Here is a 15,972-nt window from a genome sequence, read left to right on the forward strand (position 1 = left end):
GTCTACTTTTCAAGTTCCACCTGTTTAGGGAGTGAAGAACTCTTAACTTTCCAAAGCAGCAAGGGGTCTATTAAGCATTTAATTGGTTACACTGTATAGTTACAACTTTGCCTGACGTTTGAACTAAATGGGTTTAATGCAAACCTCAATAACTAAAAAGCAATCAACTAATGTCACTTGGATTAGCTGTTCATGGAGAAAGCCATGGCCTAATGGTTAGAGAAGCAGCATTGGGCCCAAAAGGCTGCTGGTTTGATTCCCTGGACCAGCAGGAATGGCTGAAGTGCCCTTGAGCAAGGCACCTGCTGCTCTGGGTATGTTGTTCTGGATAAGAGTGTCTGCTAAATACCTGTAATGTTCTGGAGTGAAATGCTCTAATAATTTATTTTGCAGGTAAAGAGGTCCCTGGCTCCAAAATGGTTTGAAACCATTTCCTAAACAATGTAGGGAAAATGTAGAAATTTCTACAAATTTACAACTCAATAAACCTGCGTGAGGTCAGTAATGTCTCTTTAATCCTGCTTTCAAAATTGCGTCAATACATAAGTGGTGCTATTACTTGAAATTAATCTTTTCAAAAAAATATCCTATGGATGTGTGGATTCTTCGGGTGGCATGTGGTAAAAGCATGGTGTGTTTGCTGATGTAATGGGCATACCTTAAACTTAAGCTAGTATAATGGCCTTGAGCACAAACAATATCAGATTCAAAGGGAATTCATTTTAGTATTAAACTATCCAGCCTTTGCAGATTGATCTCCAGCCAATTTTGCCTTCTCTTCAAGAATTCTGGAGTATGACTCATTTCTCTTGAAGGATCCTAAAGCTAATCCGTAAGAGGTCAATTATATGCCAATGAGGAGAGGTCTTGACTCCCTGGGCTCATGGCTAATTACAGAGATTAGGAGTAGCAGCACTTTCAGGCACCAGTACTTTTCATTTAACTGGCTCAGTCCTCATAAACTCGTTGTGAACCCCAGCCATCAGGCGTGCTGTCAGAAAGGATTACAAACTGCACACATGCTTCTACCACATGATGTTTGCAACACCCTAAGGAAACATAAACAGGAAAAAACACACCGGTCTTCAAAGCCTGGGGATTTCTAATGGAGATGATGAGTTGGATCTGCAGCTGGTGGAAGCTACCTGCATGACCTGCCAGTCTGGCTTCAAGCTGTGACTGAGCCTCCTTCACCCGCATGTCAAAGCAGAAAGCTGCTCGATTTGTTTATTTACTTTCTTTCTTTACCTGAAGAGGGTGATGTCTTTTACTGACATGCATACACGAACACTTGGCTGCTCTTTTGCTGTGTTGAGAGTCATTACCACAAATAGAGCCAGTGACCACCTAAGATTAAAGGTTTCATGTGATACAAAATTCAATAATAAAACATGGAATAAAACATGACAAGGTATGTTGTTATAAGAAAAGAATCAATAATGGGGTGGTTTTAATAGGGCGGCATGATGGTGCAGTGATTAGCACTGTCGCCTCACAGCAAGGAGGTCCTGGGTTCAAGCTCAGCGGCCGACGGGGGCCTTTCTTTGTGAAGTTTGCATGTTCTACCCATGTCTGTGTGGGTTTGCTCTGGTTTCCTCCACAGTCCAAAGACATGCGATTAGGTTAACATGGGGCAGCCTTAGGCTGAGGTGCGCTTGAGCAAGGCACCTGCTCCCTGGGTGCTGTAGCATAGCTGCCCACTGCTCTGGGTATGCACTGCAAAAAAAAACTGAATTTGAGGAGAAAATTACTTAATATTAGTGAAATTATCTTCCTGCATGGACAGATAATTTTACTTGACAAGACATCTTGGAATAAGTTGATTGCAATCTAGAACTAGGTTTAATAATCTCAGAATTGGTGTCTTGTATTCTTCTAATAGGAAATGCTAGATTGTTTCAACTATTTTCAAGATATTTTCACTTGCTAAGATATTTTTTTGCAGAGAGTGTGTGTGTGTGTGTGTTCGCTCATTGTGCATGTGTGTGTTCACTGCTTCATAAGTTGATTGCAATCTAGAACTAGGTTTAATAATCTCAGAATTGGTGTCTTGTATTCTTCTAATAGGAAATGCTAGATTGTTTCAACTATTTTCAAGATATTTTCACTTGCTAAGATATTTTTTTGCAGAGAGTGTGTGTGTGTGTGTGTGTTCGCTCATTGTGCATGTGTGTGTTCACTGCTTCAGATGGGTTAAATGCATAGAGGAATTTAACAAGTGTACGTGTAATGAATAAAGTTGTTGTTCTTCTTCTTTACTATTACCATGCCAATGTTTTATTTCTCTTACATAGCAATTTGCCAACGATTACCATTTTGATTTATTAAAGAACGACACATTTTATCCATTTATAGTTAATATTGTGGAACTTCCAAAAAACAGGTTATTTCCTTTGCTTTTCAACAATTTAAGATGGTCCTCTATAATAGATTTTTGCATGCACAAAAGCTGATGAAGTTATTTCTTTGTGTATCCAGAGTGTGTCTGATACAAGTTTTCAGCATAACCTGTTGGTTAATGTTCCGTTTGGATAATTATGTTTTACTGAGACTTAAATCACAGCTTGTTCAAAGATTCTTTGGATAATTAAGTGTTTTTTGCACCCTAAAGAGTTCTACATGGAACTCTTTCTGAAGCACCATTATAAAGTTCATGTCAGGGTTTCCCCCAGATGGATTGTACAGAAAAACCTTTAATTGTTATCCTTTTCTCCTAAGAGTGTAGTATTTACTTTGGTTGGACTATCAGAACTAACACCATTTGCTAGAGAGAGAGAAAACTATGTTTGTAAGAGTTTAATGTGACTTTCTGATGTGAAACTGCTAACCAAATATCAGATGTTTATCAGATCCTATGACAGTTTGTACAGTCTAATGATGGGTATTAAACTCAAATTCTGCTTGGGACATATCAGTATTTTTGTGAGCCCTTGAAGTAATAAGCCTGTTTCATACAACTCCAAATTAGAAAAAGTTGGGACAGTGTGTTGAAATTAAATCTAAAAACAATGATTTGTAAATAATCTTTGACCTGTATTGCACTCAAAACAAAGCAGGACATTATTTGATGTTTTACTTCAGTAATTTGATTGCTTTATTCAACATAAACACTTATTTCAATTTTGATTCTTGCAACACATTTAAAAAAAATTGGGACAGTAAAGCATTTACTACTTTATAATGTTGCCGTTCTTTCTCACAACACTTAACTCACAACACCTTATTTTCTATTGTTAGAATGCTAACAATCTAGGCACTGTTTTATTCTCCCCATCCTATCTCTTATATTTTATTGTTGTTCTATTAGGCACTGTTTATTTTAGGCATTTATTTTTTGTGCAGTTTTATTTTACATGCAGTTTATTTTCAGCTTGTATTGTTGTTGTATTTTAACATACTGTATTGTTATGGAGCAATTTCTGGTACAATAATTTCCTTTGGGATTAATAAAGTTTTATCTTGTCTTATCTTAAAAGGGATTGAAGACACCAAATGATGCCAAGTGATGAAACATTTCAGGTGTTATTTTGTCCCATTCTTCCTTCAAACAGGTCTTAAGGTGTGCAGCGGTACGGGGTCGTCGTCATATTTTTTTGTTTCTAAATTTGCCACACACTCTCTATTGGTGACAGGTCAGGACTGAAGATAGGCCAGTCCAGCACTCGCACCCTCTTCTTCCGCAGTAAGGCCTTTGTAATGTGTGCAGAATGTGGTTTTGCAGTTTATTGCTGAAACATCCCAGGAAAAGTTGTTGTCTTGATTCAAGACAACAACTTTTCCTGGGATGTTTCAGCAATAAATTGCCCTGGGCAAACATTAATAATCAAGTGTCCTTACCTTAAAACGTTGTCTTGACCACAGAACGTCTCAAGTATTTCACTTAAATCCACACGGGATAACAACACACCCAACACAGCTAGCGAGAAATGTATATATGCGCTAGCTTTGTATTGCTATTCCCCTCAGTATGCTTACTCTGTCTGCTGCCCGAACTGTGAAAATTATAGGCTACAATCTTTTCATCAATTTCTTCAGTAGATGCCGTTTTAGACATTTTATTATCCCCATCGAAATATGCTATTACATACATATATTAACTAACAGGATTATAACTCAAATCACACGACACATATTCAAATCACTATCATTTGAGCAGTTGACACCCTCCTCTTCCTCAGCACAGTTCCAGTTTGTCTCATCTGCCTCGCTGACTTGGTTCTCCTCCACCTTCACAAACGTAAAAAACAGTATCTTAATGTAATAGTATGCTATCCGTTACCTCATAGCATATCTAGCCTAGCTACACATAGCCTAGCTGCTGGTACGGCTGATAACTGATACAGTGGTGCTTGAAAGTTTGTGAACCCTTTAGAATTTTCTACATTTCTGCATAAATATGACCTAAAACATCATCAGATTTTCACACAAGTTCTAAAAGTAGATAAAGAGAACCCAGTTAAACAAATGAGACAAAAACATTATACTTGGTCATTTATTTATTGAGGAAAATGATCCAATATTACATATCTGTGAGGGGCAAAAGTATGTGAACCTTTAGGATTAGCAGTTAATTTGAAGGTGAAATTAGAGTCAGGTGTTTTCAATCAATGGGATGGCAATCAGGTGTGAGTGGGCTCCCTGTTTTATTTAAAGAACAGGGATCTATCAAAGTCTGATCTTCACAACACGTGTTTGTGGAAGTGTATCATGGCACGAACAAAGGAGATTTCTGAGGACCTCAGAAAAAGCGTTTTTGATGCTCATCAGGCTGAAAAAGGTTACAAAACCATCTCTAAAGAGTTTGGACTCCACCAATCCACAGTCAGACAGATTGTGTACAAATGGAGGAAATTCAAGACCATTGTTACCCTCCCCAGGAGTGGTCGACCAGCAAAGATCACTCCAAGAGCAAGGCGTGTAATAGTCGGTGAGGTCACAAAGTACCCCAGGGTAACTAGAGGAACTGAAGGCCTCTCTCACATTGGCTAATGTTAATGTTCATGAGTCCACCATCAGGAGAACACTGAACAACAGTGGTGTGCATGGCAGGATTGCAAGGAGAAAACCACTGCTCTCCAAAAGGAACATTGCTGCTCATCTGCAGTTTGCTAAAGATCATGTGGACAAGCCAGAAGGCTATTGGAAAAATGTTTTGTGGACGGATGAGTCCAAAATAGAACTTTTTGGTTTAAATGAGAAGCGTTATGTTTGGTGAAAAGAAAACACTGCATTCCAGCATAAGAACCTTATCCCATCTGTGAAACATGGTGGTGGTAGTATCATGGTTTGGGCCTGTTTTGCTGCATCTGGGCGAGGACGGCTTGCCATCATTGATGGAACAATGAATTCTGAATTATACCAGCGAATTCTAAAGGAAAATGTCAGGACATCTGTCCATGAACTGAATCTCAAGAGAAGGTGGGTCATGCAGCAAGACAACGACCCTAAGCACACAAGTTGTTCTACCAAAGAATGGTTAAAGAAGAATAAAGTTAATGTTTTGGAATGTCCAAGTCAAAGTCCTGACCTTAATCCAATTGAAATGTTGTGGAAGGACCTGAAGCGAGCAGTTCATGTGAGGAAACCCACCAACATCCCAGAGTTGAAGCTGTTCTGTATGGAGGAATGGGCTAAAATTCCTCCAAGCTGGTGTGCAGGACTGATCAACAGTTACCGGAAACGTTTAGTTGCAGTTATTGCTGCACAAGGGGGTCACACCAGATACTGAAAGCAAAGGTTCACATACTTTTGCCCCTCACAGATATGTAATATTAGATCATTTTCCTCAATAAATAAATGACCAATTATAATATTTTTGTCTCATTTGTTTAACCAGGTTCTCTTTATCTACTTTTAGGACTTGTGTGAAAATCTGATGATGTTTTAGGTCATATTTATGCAGAAATGTAGAAAATTCTAAAGGGTTCACAAACTTTCAAGTAGCACTGTAAGTAGCTGATATTCTGAACAGATTGGTGATCCTTACCTTAAAAAAGTCTGTGACTTTAGGCAACGATTCTATCATTACCTGCATCTCTGTCTTTTTTTTCCTTTTATGCGCCCCGCTAACACGTGAACGCTTCATCTTTCAAAGTCTCTAAATTTGTGTCTCAGTAGTCTGTAGTCTGCAGTCTTTGGCGCGCTTTCGTGCGTGAAGTTACATTTTGTTACATTTTATTCTGGTACAGTTGTGGGTGTTCGTTTCGCGAACCACATCCACCATGTCTCTTACAACAGGCTACTGTGCGCTCATTTATTTCTAACCTTATTTCTATCCGTACATTAATGTAGGCCCACGATTCCGACAGTTTATTATTTTATTAATATTACAAGGCCCCTTTACGAGGCCCCTGATTGGCTGTGGCCCAGGGGCTTGAGCCCCCCGAAGGCCCCCCCCCCTTAAAGCACCGGTGGTCTTGAAGGCAGCATATATTTCTCCAAAATCTCAATGCACTTTTCTGCATTAATGCTGCCATCACAGAAGTGTAAGCTACCTTTGCCAAGGACACACACAACCCTGTACCATGACAAACCCTGACTTTTGGACTTGTTGTTGGGAAAAGTCTAGATGGTCCTTTTTGTCCTTGGTCTGGAGCACACTGTGCCCATTTCTTCCAAAAAACAAACAAACCCTGGAATACTGATTTTTCTGACCACAATACATGGTTCCACTGTGTGATGGTCCATCCCAGATGCCTCCAAGCCCAGAGAAGCTGATGGCATTTCTGGACACAGTTAACATAAGACTTCCTTTTTGCACAGTAAAGTTTTAACTGGCATTTGTGGATGTAACTCTGTATTGTAGTGCTTGACAAAGGTTTGCCAAAGTAATCCTGAGCCCATGTCATTATATCAGTTATAGATGAATGATGGTTATTGATCCAGAGCCATCTGAGGAATTGGTGATCATGGGTGTTCAGCTTAGGCTTGTGCCCTTGCCCTTTATGCACCAAAATTCCAGATTCTTTGAATTGTTTAATGATATGCACTGTAGAGGGTGAAATATCCAAATCCCTTTGTATCTTTTTTTGAGGAACATTGTTTTCTAAACATTTAAATAATTTTCTCATGTATTTGTTGACATCACCCATTTCAAACCTTATCACTATCTAATTGTTTTACCTCATTACTAGCCCTAAATTGCCCCCATCCAAAATATTTTTGGAATGTGTTGCAGGAATGGATGTACAGTGGTGCTTGAAAGTTTGTGAACCCGTTAGAATTTTCGATATTTCTGCATAAATATGACCTAAAACATCATCAGATTTTCACACAAGTCCTAAAAGTAGACAAAGAGAACCCGGTTAAACAAATGAGACAAAAATATTATACTTGGTCATTTATTTATTGAGGAAAATGATCCAATATTACATATCTGTGAGTGGCAAAAGTATGTGAACCTTTGCTTTCAGTATCTGGTGTGACCCCCTTGTGCAGCAATAACTGCAACTAAACGTTTCTGGTAACTGTTGATCAGTCCTGCACACCGGCTTGGAGGAATTTTAGCCCGTTCCCCCATACAGAACAGCTTCAACTCTGGGATGTTGGTGGGTTTCCTCACATGAACTGCTCACTTCAGGTCCTTCCACAACATTTCAATTGGATTAAGGTCAGGACTTTGACTTGGCCATTCCAAAACATTAACTTTATTCTTCTTTAACCATTCTTTGGTATAATGACTTGTGTGCTTAGGGTCGTTGTCTTGCTGCATGACCCACCTTCTCTTGAGATTAAGTTCATGGACAGATGTCCTGACATTTTCTCTTAGAATTCGCTGGTATAATTCAGAATTCATTTTTCCATCAATGATGGCAAGCCGTCCTGGCCCAGATGCAGCAAAACAGGCCCAAACCATGATACTACCACCACCATGTTTTACAGATGGGATAAGGTTCTTATGCTAGAATGCAGTGTTTTCCTTTCTCCAAACATAACACTCCTTATTGAAACCAAAAAGTTTTATTTATGCGTCCACAAAACATTTTTCCAGTGGCCTTCTGGCTTGTCCACATGATCTTTAGCAAACTGCAGACGAGCAGCAATGTTCTTTTTGGAGAGCAGTGGCTTTCTCCTTGCAACTCTGCCATGCACACCATTGTTGTTCAGTGTTCTCCTGATGGTGGACTCATGAACATTAACATTAGCCAATGTGAGAGAGGCCTTCAGTTGCTTAGGTGGTGTTTACATTAGACCGTATCAGCGGATCATCAGATTAACGTTTTTAAAACGATTCGCGTGCACACAGCAACGCCAATACACGATTCGCGTGCACACAGCAACGCCAATACACGGATACGCTAATCACATGACTAATTAGATGGCACGTAAGTTGAAATGTGTCAGTGTGGCTCAGCGCTTCCTCCTCAGCAGCTGCGCTCCAGATCACTCCGCCCTGAACAGCGAGTGCCCTCTGGAGGGTGCGCACTCCGGCCCTGCGCAGCATCACAGAGCGCGCGAGTGAAGCGCACGAGCAGTGATTCGGGACTGAGCCTCTGTGTGTGTGATCCCAGTGCATATCAGGCATGTGCAAGTCACTCACCACTTGCAAGTGGAAGGATGACAAGCCTAAAGACAATCATAACTACACAATGGGCAGTATTTGCATCTTACCATGAACAACATTAAGAATGACAAAGCAAAGCATTATATTCATACTTTTATACTCTTTAATGAAAAACAAAAAGGTGAATCAAGGCGGAAACAATAGCAGGAAGTGAAGTCCGCGCCGTTTTTCAGCAGTCGCGTCACATGACCAACGTGGCATGAACAACGCCAGCGAATCAGGAAGGTGGATGTCACAGTGACGTTGTCCAATGATGACGTCAGCTAGAGCTCAGCACTGCGTTTCCTCGTATCTCAATGTTTACACAGCACCAGATCAGATACGAACTGGGTTGAATACGTGGGCCCTGGCGGATTCAAGTTGTTCCGCCTGTGGAGTCGTTTCCCGGCGTTTTAATGTGAAGGGACAGTGCATCCGTGACGAAAACGAGACGGATACGGTCTAATGTAAACACCACCTTAGAAGTTACCCTGGGGTCCTTTGTGACCTCGCTGACTATTACACACCTTGCTCTTGGAGTGATCTTTGCTGGTCGACCACTCCTGGGGAGGGTAACAATGATCTTGAATTTCCTCCATTTGTATCCAATCTGTCTGACTGTGGATTGGTGGAGTCCAAACTCTTTAGAGATGGTTTTGTAACCTTTTCCAGCCTGATTAGCATCAAAAACGCTTTTTCTGAGGTCCTCAGAAATCTCCTTTGTTCGTGCCATGATACACTTCCACAAACATGTTGTGAAGATCAGACTTTGATAGATCCCTGTTCTTTAAATTAAACAGGGTGCCCACTCACACCTGATTGTCATCCCATTGATTGAAAACACCTGACTTTAATTTCACCTTCAAATTAACTGCTAATCCTAGAGGTTCACATACTTTCACCACTCACAGATATGTAATATTGGATCATTTTCCTCAATAAATAAATGACCAAGTATAATATTTTTGTCTCATTTGTTTAACTGGGTTCTCTTTATCTACTTTTAGGACTTGTGTGAAAATCTGATGATGTTTTAGGTCATTTTTATGCAGAAATATAGAAAATTCTAAAGGGTTCACAAACTTTCAAGCACCACTGTATATTAACAAATGAAATGAAGTTGACCAGACAAAACATGAAATATCTTGGGTTCATACTGTCTGCAATGAAACACAAGTCAAAGTAAATTTAGAAATCATTGCTTTCTTTTGTTATTTGCATATTACATACCATCCCAACTTTAACTAATTTGGGGTTGTACTTAAATATAAAGTATATTTGTTTTTCAAATATCAAGTTGTTAAGAATTAGATTTAAGAAGAAATTAGACAGGTTTATATTTGGCAAGAACATAATGTCTCTCAATTGTAAAGAGTGTTTAGTTTAACTACTGTTACCTTCATGTTAGCATAAACCAGTTTGATGATTCTCCTCTGATATTTCTCATCAACAAGGTTTGTGCCTGCAGAACTGCCACTCAGTGGATGTTTTTGGTTTTCTGCACCATTCTGTGTAAGCTGTAATGTATGAAATTCTCAGGAGATCAGCAGTTTCTTAAATACTTTTAGTATAACTATGGAGGTGATTATAGGAAATTTCATGCACTGATTGGTCAAGAGAGTCAGACTATTTCTCAATAATCACCTCAAGCGACTAGGCAAAATAGTGGCCAATCGTTTTGTCACTGTAAATGAGGAAGAATGAGAAATTATGAAAGAAAATGCTGTTCCTTAAAGCACTAAAGATGCTACAAAGTTTGGTCTAAAACTATTCAAGGGTAAGGTGGAATTGTGATTTATTTTATCTGTTTCAAAACAAAGTATTTTATGTGAGTCGGCATAGATAAGTGACACAAGTTTGCACGCATTCCTTTTTTAAATTTTTTTATAATGGCTGGGATACCTGCCCAAACTGATAATCGCATAATCAGTTTTTCTTTGGCTAATCAGACACAAGGTACACCGCCACAATTTGCATGCCGCTTCTGAAGATTTAAATAAATTATTTTTAAAAAAATATAATTTTTTTAATATAATCACCTGTGTATTTATACTAAAACAGTTATCTGCCTCAGGCTCAGTGAATATTGGTGAATAATAACCTCAACTTTGTTTCTGTTATTATTCACTAATATTCACCTTGCCTTCGGTGAATAATTGTTAAATACTCAAAATGTCTGGAAGAAAATCATGAAATAGTCAAAGTCACTGAGGTCACATCCCCCCCCCCCATTTTAATGTTTAATGAACATTAACTGAAGTTCTTGACCTGTGTCTACATGATTTTATGGATTGTGTGATTGATTAGATAACTGCATGAATGACTAGGTATACAGATTCCACTGAATCACAGTAAAGGTCAACACCTGACATATTTCTGAAGCTGTATTTAGACATGTGTCTGATTTGCATCAAACCCAGCAAAGACCTTGATTTTAACCAGAGTTTCAGCACTGTGAGATGCTATCCTCCATGCACTAGATAGCTACAATATTGATCTGGTGTGAATTCTCATGCGAAAATGTTGTATTACCAGGTGTTTCAATATTAATATGTACAATATTACTATGTTTGTAAATGAAACCAGGCAGCGGGCCATGTTAGGCCCAAAGCTCTTGGGTATAATCTAATGACTTCGTGTCTTCAACAAGCTCAGACTCTAAAAGAATTGAAGTGGCATCTGGGTTAGTTCCTGCATTTGCTGCCTGCATTTCCGTACTGATACTGGGTCAACATCTCCTTCAGTATCTTCATGTGATTCTGTTCTTACAGTCCAATGCCAACAGCTGATTTGTCTATATCATTTCCTCTCACAACCCTCATTAAAGACTAAAAGTTTCTTAGGGTGTTTGCGTTTTTGCTCTTTGAGGTAAGTAACACAGCCTTTAGGTAACAGGGATTATCCGAACAGATAGCATGATGCATCAGGGTTCTTTTGTTGGTGAAACCTGAAACAGCATTGAGAAGGGAGCCTCCCGTACAGCAATCAGATCCCATTCAGAGGTTGATGGACAAGCAGTGAGGTTTGTAGTGGACTATCTGCTTTCATCATCGTGATCCAGCTCCCAGTTTTAAATAGGATCAGATCACCAAAGGACATGTGCAAGGTTTGATTCCTAAGAAGCAATTAAAGTTAGATTGTGTTCTGTTAAATGATAAAATCACATAGGAGAGTGTTGACAAACTGAGCGTGACCCAGTTAAAAAGGTTTTCATTTATTTCCACATGTTAATGTATTACTATAACTACAGGGTACAGGTGGCTCTCAGTTGCAGGTACATGAGGAGACACATACCTAAAACATGCTTGATTTATCAATAAATAGAATAATTCCAAAAGGGCTATTGTTGCTTGTCCTGTTTTTTTTTTCTACTTCTGGAGAAAAATATTCCTAGCGCATATGGATGGCTGTTTTTCTAATCGGTAATGATAGAGTAGTTTTTGATGGGGAAACTCCCCCTTCTCTAACCCAGGCCTCTATTTTCTGTTTTCTTCTTCAGGTCTGATGGAAATCCGATCTGTTAGTGTGGGAGTTGTCGCCATCAAATCTGTCAGCACCGGCCTGTACTTAGCTATGTCCAAAAAAGGCACACTCTTTGGATCGGTAGGTACATCTTCAATCGTTTTCCAAGACATTACAAGGGCTGCACTCTATTCTTGTGAGAACTCACAAAATATTTAGAGCAATGCTATATGGTTTACTTTGCGATATGGAACCTCCTATTGCTTGAAGTGAAAATAATATTTACCTTCCTCCACACCTGGATGTGATTGATTTCTGTCTCAGCCCAAAAGAAAGAATGAACCTACGGTAGCAGTCAGTGTCACCAAAATGCTGCTGAACTTGCCAGAAAATAAGTGCACTGACCTAAATCCCATTTAACTGAACTCAGTGAGCTGCTTGAGGTTTAAGAGGGCTCCTGCTGGTCACAGGCCTGTTCGTTGTGAACCTTGTGCGTGCCATCAGATAGTTGTTTGTGCCTCATTTAATGACTGTGTGGTACCTGAGCACTTTAAGTCCTCTATGAGACCATCTCAACATGACAGTTACCCAACGATGATAAGCCTGCCATTCAGACAGCTCTAGTTTGAAAGTATCCGAACAGACAATCTATGTAGCATGAAAACGTCTGATTTAATCCCTGTCTGAATCTCACCCTAATGACTATTAATCAGAACACTCACTCAGGAGCTGATCTTATCTAACTGCAGGCAGCGGGACGGCACTGATACCATCCCCTGAGCGGAAACCTGAACCACATAGTCATTGTGCCATCTCTTCTTCTTGAGATAAGAGCTCTATCCAGCCGTAGCAGAGAAGCAAAATATCACTATAGTAGTGGTGAAACGCAATACCACTATCTGTATCTGTTTAGTGTACCTGTATTCAGATTTAGAAATACCAGCACTGATTATGGTCTGTTAACTCTGGTTCTGACAGTTTCTCAACCTCGGTTACATCACAACAGATGTACAGTGGTGCTTGAAAGTTTGTGAAACCTTTAGAATTTTCTATATTTCTGCATAAATATGACCTAAAACATCATCAGATTTTCACACAAGTCCTAAAAGTAGATAAAGAGAACACAGTTAAACAAATGAGACAACAATATTATACTTGGCCATTTATTTATTGAGGAAAATTATCCAATATTACATATCTGTGAGTGGAAAAAGCATGTGAACCTCTAGGATTAGCAGTTAATTTGAAGATTAAATTAGAGTCAGGTGTTTTCAATCAATGGGATGACAATCAGGTGTGAGTGGGCACCCTGTTTTATTTAAAGAACAGGGATCTATCAAAGTCTGATCTTCACAACACATGTTTGTGGAAGTGTATCATGGCACAAACAAAGGAGATTTCTGAGGACCTCAGAAAAAGCATTGATGCTCATCAAGCTGGAAAGGGTTACAAGACCATCTCTAAAGAGTTTGGACTCCACCAATCCACAGTCAGACAAATTGTGTACAAATGGAGGAAATTCAAGACCATTGTTACCCTCCCCAGGAGTGGTCAACCAACAAAGATCACTCCAAGAGCAAGGTGTGTAATAGTTGGCAAGGTCACAAAGGACCCCAGGGTAACTTCTAAGCAACTGAAGGCCTCTCTCACATTGGCTAATGTTAATGTTCATGAGTCCACCATCAGAAGAACACTGAACAACAATGGTGTGCATGGCAGGGTTGCAAGAAGAAAGCCACTGCTCTCCAAAAAGAACATTGCTGTTCGTCTGTAGTTTGCTAAAGATCACGTGGACAAGCCAGAAGGCTATTGGAAAAATGTTTTGTGGATGGATGAGACCAAAATAGAACTTTTTGGTTTAAATGAGAAGCGTTATGTTTGGAGAAAGGAAAACACTGCATTCCAGCATAAGCACCTTATCCCATCTGTGAAACATGGTGGTGGTAGTATCATGGTTTGGGCCTGTTTTGCTGCATCTCGGCCAAGACGGCTTTCACTCATTGATGGAACAATGAATTCTGAATTATACCAGCAAATTCTAAAGGAAAATGTCAAGACATCTGTCCATGAACTGAATCTCAAGAGAAGGTGGGTCATGCAGCAAGACAACGACCCTAAGCACATAAGTTGTTCTACCAAAGGATGGTTAAAGAAGAATAAAGTTAATGTTTTGGAATGTCCAAGTCAAAGTCCTGACCTTAATCCAACCAAAATGTTGTGGAAGGACCTGAAGCGAGCAGTTCATGTGAGGAAACCCACCAACATCCCAGAGTTGAAGCTGTTTTGTACGGAGGAATGGGCTAAAATTCCTCCAAGCCGGTGTGCAGGACTGATCAACAGTTACCGGAAACGTTTAGTTGCAGTTATTGCTGCACAAGGGGGTCACACCAGATACTGAAAGCAAAGGTTCACATGCTTTTGCCACTCACAGATATGTAATATTGGATCATTTTCCTCAATAAATAAATGACCAAGTATAATATTTTTGTCTCATTTGTTTAACGGAGTTCTTTTTATCTACTTTTAGGACTTGTGTGAAAATCTGATGATGTTTTAGGTCATATTTATGCAGAAATGGGGAAAATTCTAAAGGGTTCACAAACTTTCAAGCACCACTGTAGGAGTTGAGTATTTAAAAAAAATTTTTGTCATGTAGTTATTCATGTTTTTACCTGCCTGCAATATTTTCTATGCAATTTATTTGGTTCTATTTCACAAAATATCTGTAAATAAGCAAGTAGCCTAATTTAAACCACTGTGACACTGACCAAGCAATTACTACGAATGAATGCATTGACTCATGTTCATGTTCACATGCTCTTATCAGTTTGATCTTGTTCTGTTGGCAGATACTTTTCCTAATTCCTAATTTTAAGCATTTATTTCTAAGAAGAAGTCAAATTATCTGTCAATAAAATAACATTTTAAACTTGAAATTATTAAAAATGTCTCGACGTAAGATTATTAATATTATATTTAGTGTACTCTAATCTTATGCTATTAAATACTAGATAAAATTAACTATATTCAAAATGTTTTCACTTGCTAAGATATCATTTTTTTCCAGTTTAGACATATTCAAGCAGCAGAGGAAATGGTGCACTTTCAGATCGTAATTTTGAAATGTATCACATTCAGATATCTGTAGTGAACTTGAGTTGAGTTCTCTGTAGTTTGAAAATGAATAGTTGTTATTTCTCTCTTCTTTTTTTGTAGGTAAGATATACCCCAAGCTGCAAGTTTAAGGAGCGCATTGAGGAGAATGGCTATAACACATATGCGTCACTGCGCTGGAAGCACAGCGGGAGACAGATGTTTGTGTCATTGAATGGTCGAGGGAAACCACGGAGGGGCCATAAAGCTCGACGGAGACACCCTTCCACTCATTTCCTCCCAATGCTCCCAACATAACTGCGATCTCTAATTAGCTTATTATTATTATTATTATTATTATTATTATTATTATTATTATTATTATTGTAATACACATATATAGCTGTATATGTATGTTTGCAGAGGATTATTTCTACTTCTTTTTTTTTTGCATTGTTGCATAGTATATTAACTTATTCCTCCATTCCTGTTAGCTTAAAGTCTAGTAAAGCTTTTGTAAGGTGTTTAATATTATACATAGGCAATTATCCACCATATTTATGTTCTTGCTAGAGAAAGTAAGCATTTACATCTCTAACCAGCTGTTGTAAAACATTATCATATTTATAAGACAGCAATAGACGAGTAGTTAACATTTCAGAAACAAAACTTCCCCCAAACACATTTTCTCAGATATAATGAAAAGATATTTGTGTTGTAGCATTTGTGTCTCAGTTTTGACAAAAACATGTTTTTTTTTCCAAGTTTTTTTGTGGTATTTTTTTTCCAGATGTGTATTTGTATGCCAGGTGTATAAATATGAGTGGAAGTGCTTCTAACATCTTTGCTACAATCAAACTACACTTAGATTAAAC

The 15,972-nt window shown here is 38.8% G+C and overlaps 1 protein-coding gene across 1 annotated transcript in view; it reads left to right on the plus strand.

Moving 5' to 3' along the window:
• The window catches only part of fgf22 (fibroblast growth factor 22), a 50,937-nt gene extending 35,420 nt beyond the window's left edge, over positions 1–15,517 (plus strand). Inside the window, exons 2-3 of the mRNA XM_060940542.1 lie at positions 12,042–12,145; positions 15,221–15,517. Coding sequence (XP_060796525.1) covers positions 12,042–12,145; positions 15,221–15,415 — 299 coding nt within the window. The 3' untranslated portion in view covers positions 15,416–15,517. The remainder of the gene's footprint in view (positions 1–12,041; positions 12,146–15,220) is intronic.
• Positions 15,518–15,972: the final 455 nt, after the last annotated feature.

This window comes from Neoarius graeffei, chromosome 15, assembly GCF_027579695.1.
Source record: "Neoarius graeffei isolate fNeoGra1 chromosome 15, fNeoGra1.pri, whole genome shotgun sequence".
NCBI lineage: Eukaryota > Metazoa > Chordata > Actinopteri > Siluriformes > Ariidae > Neoarius > Neoarius graeffei.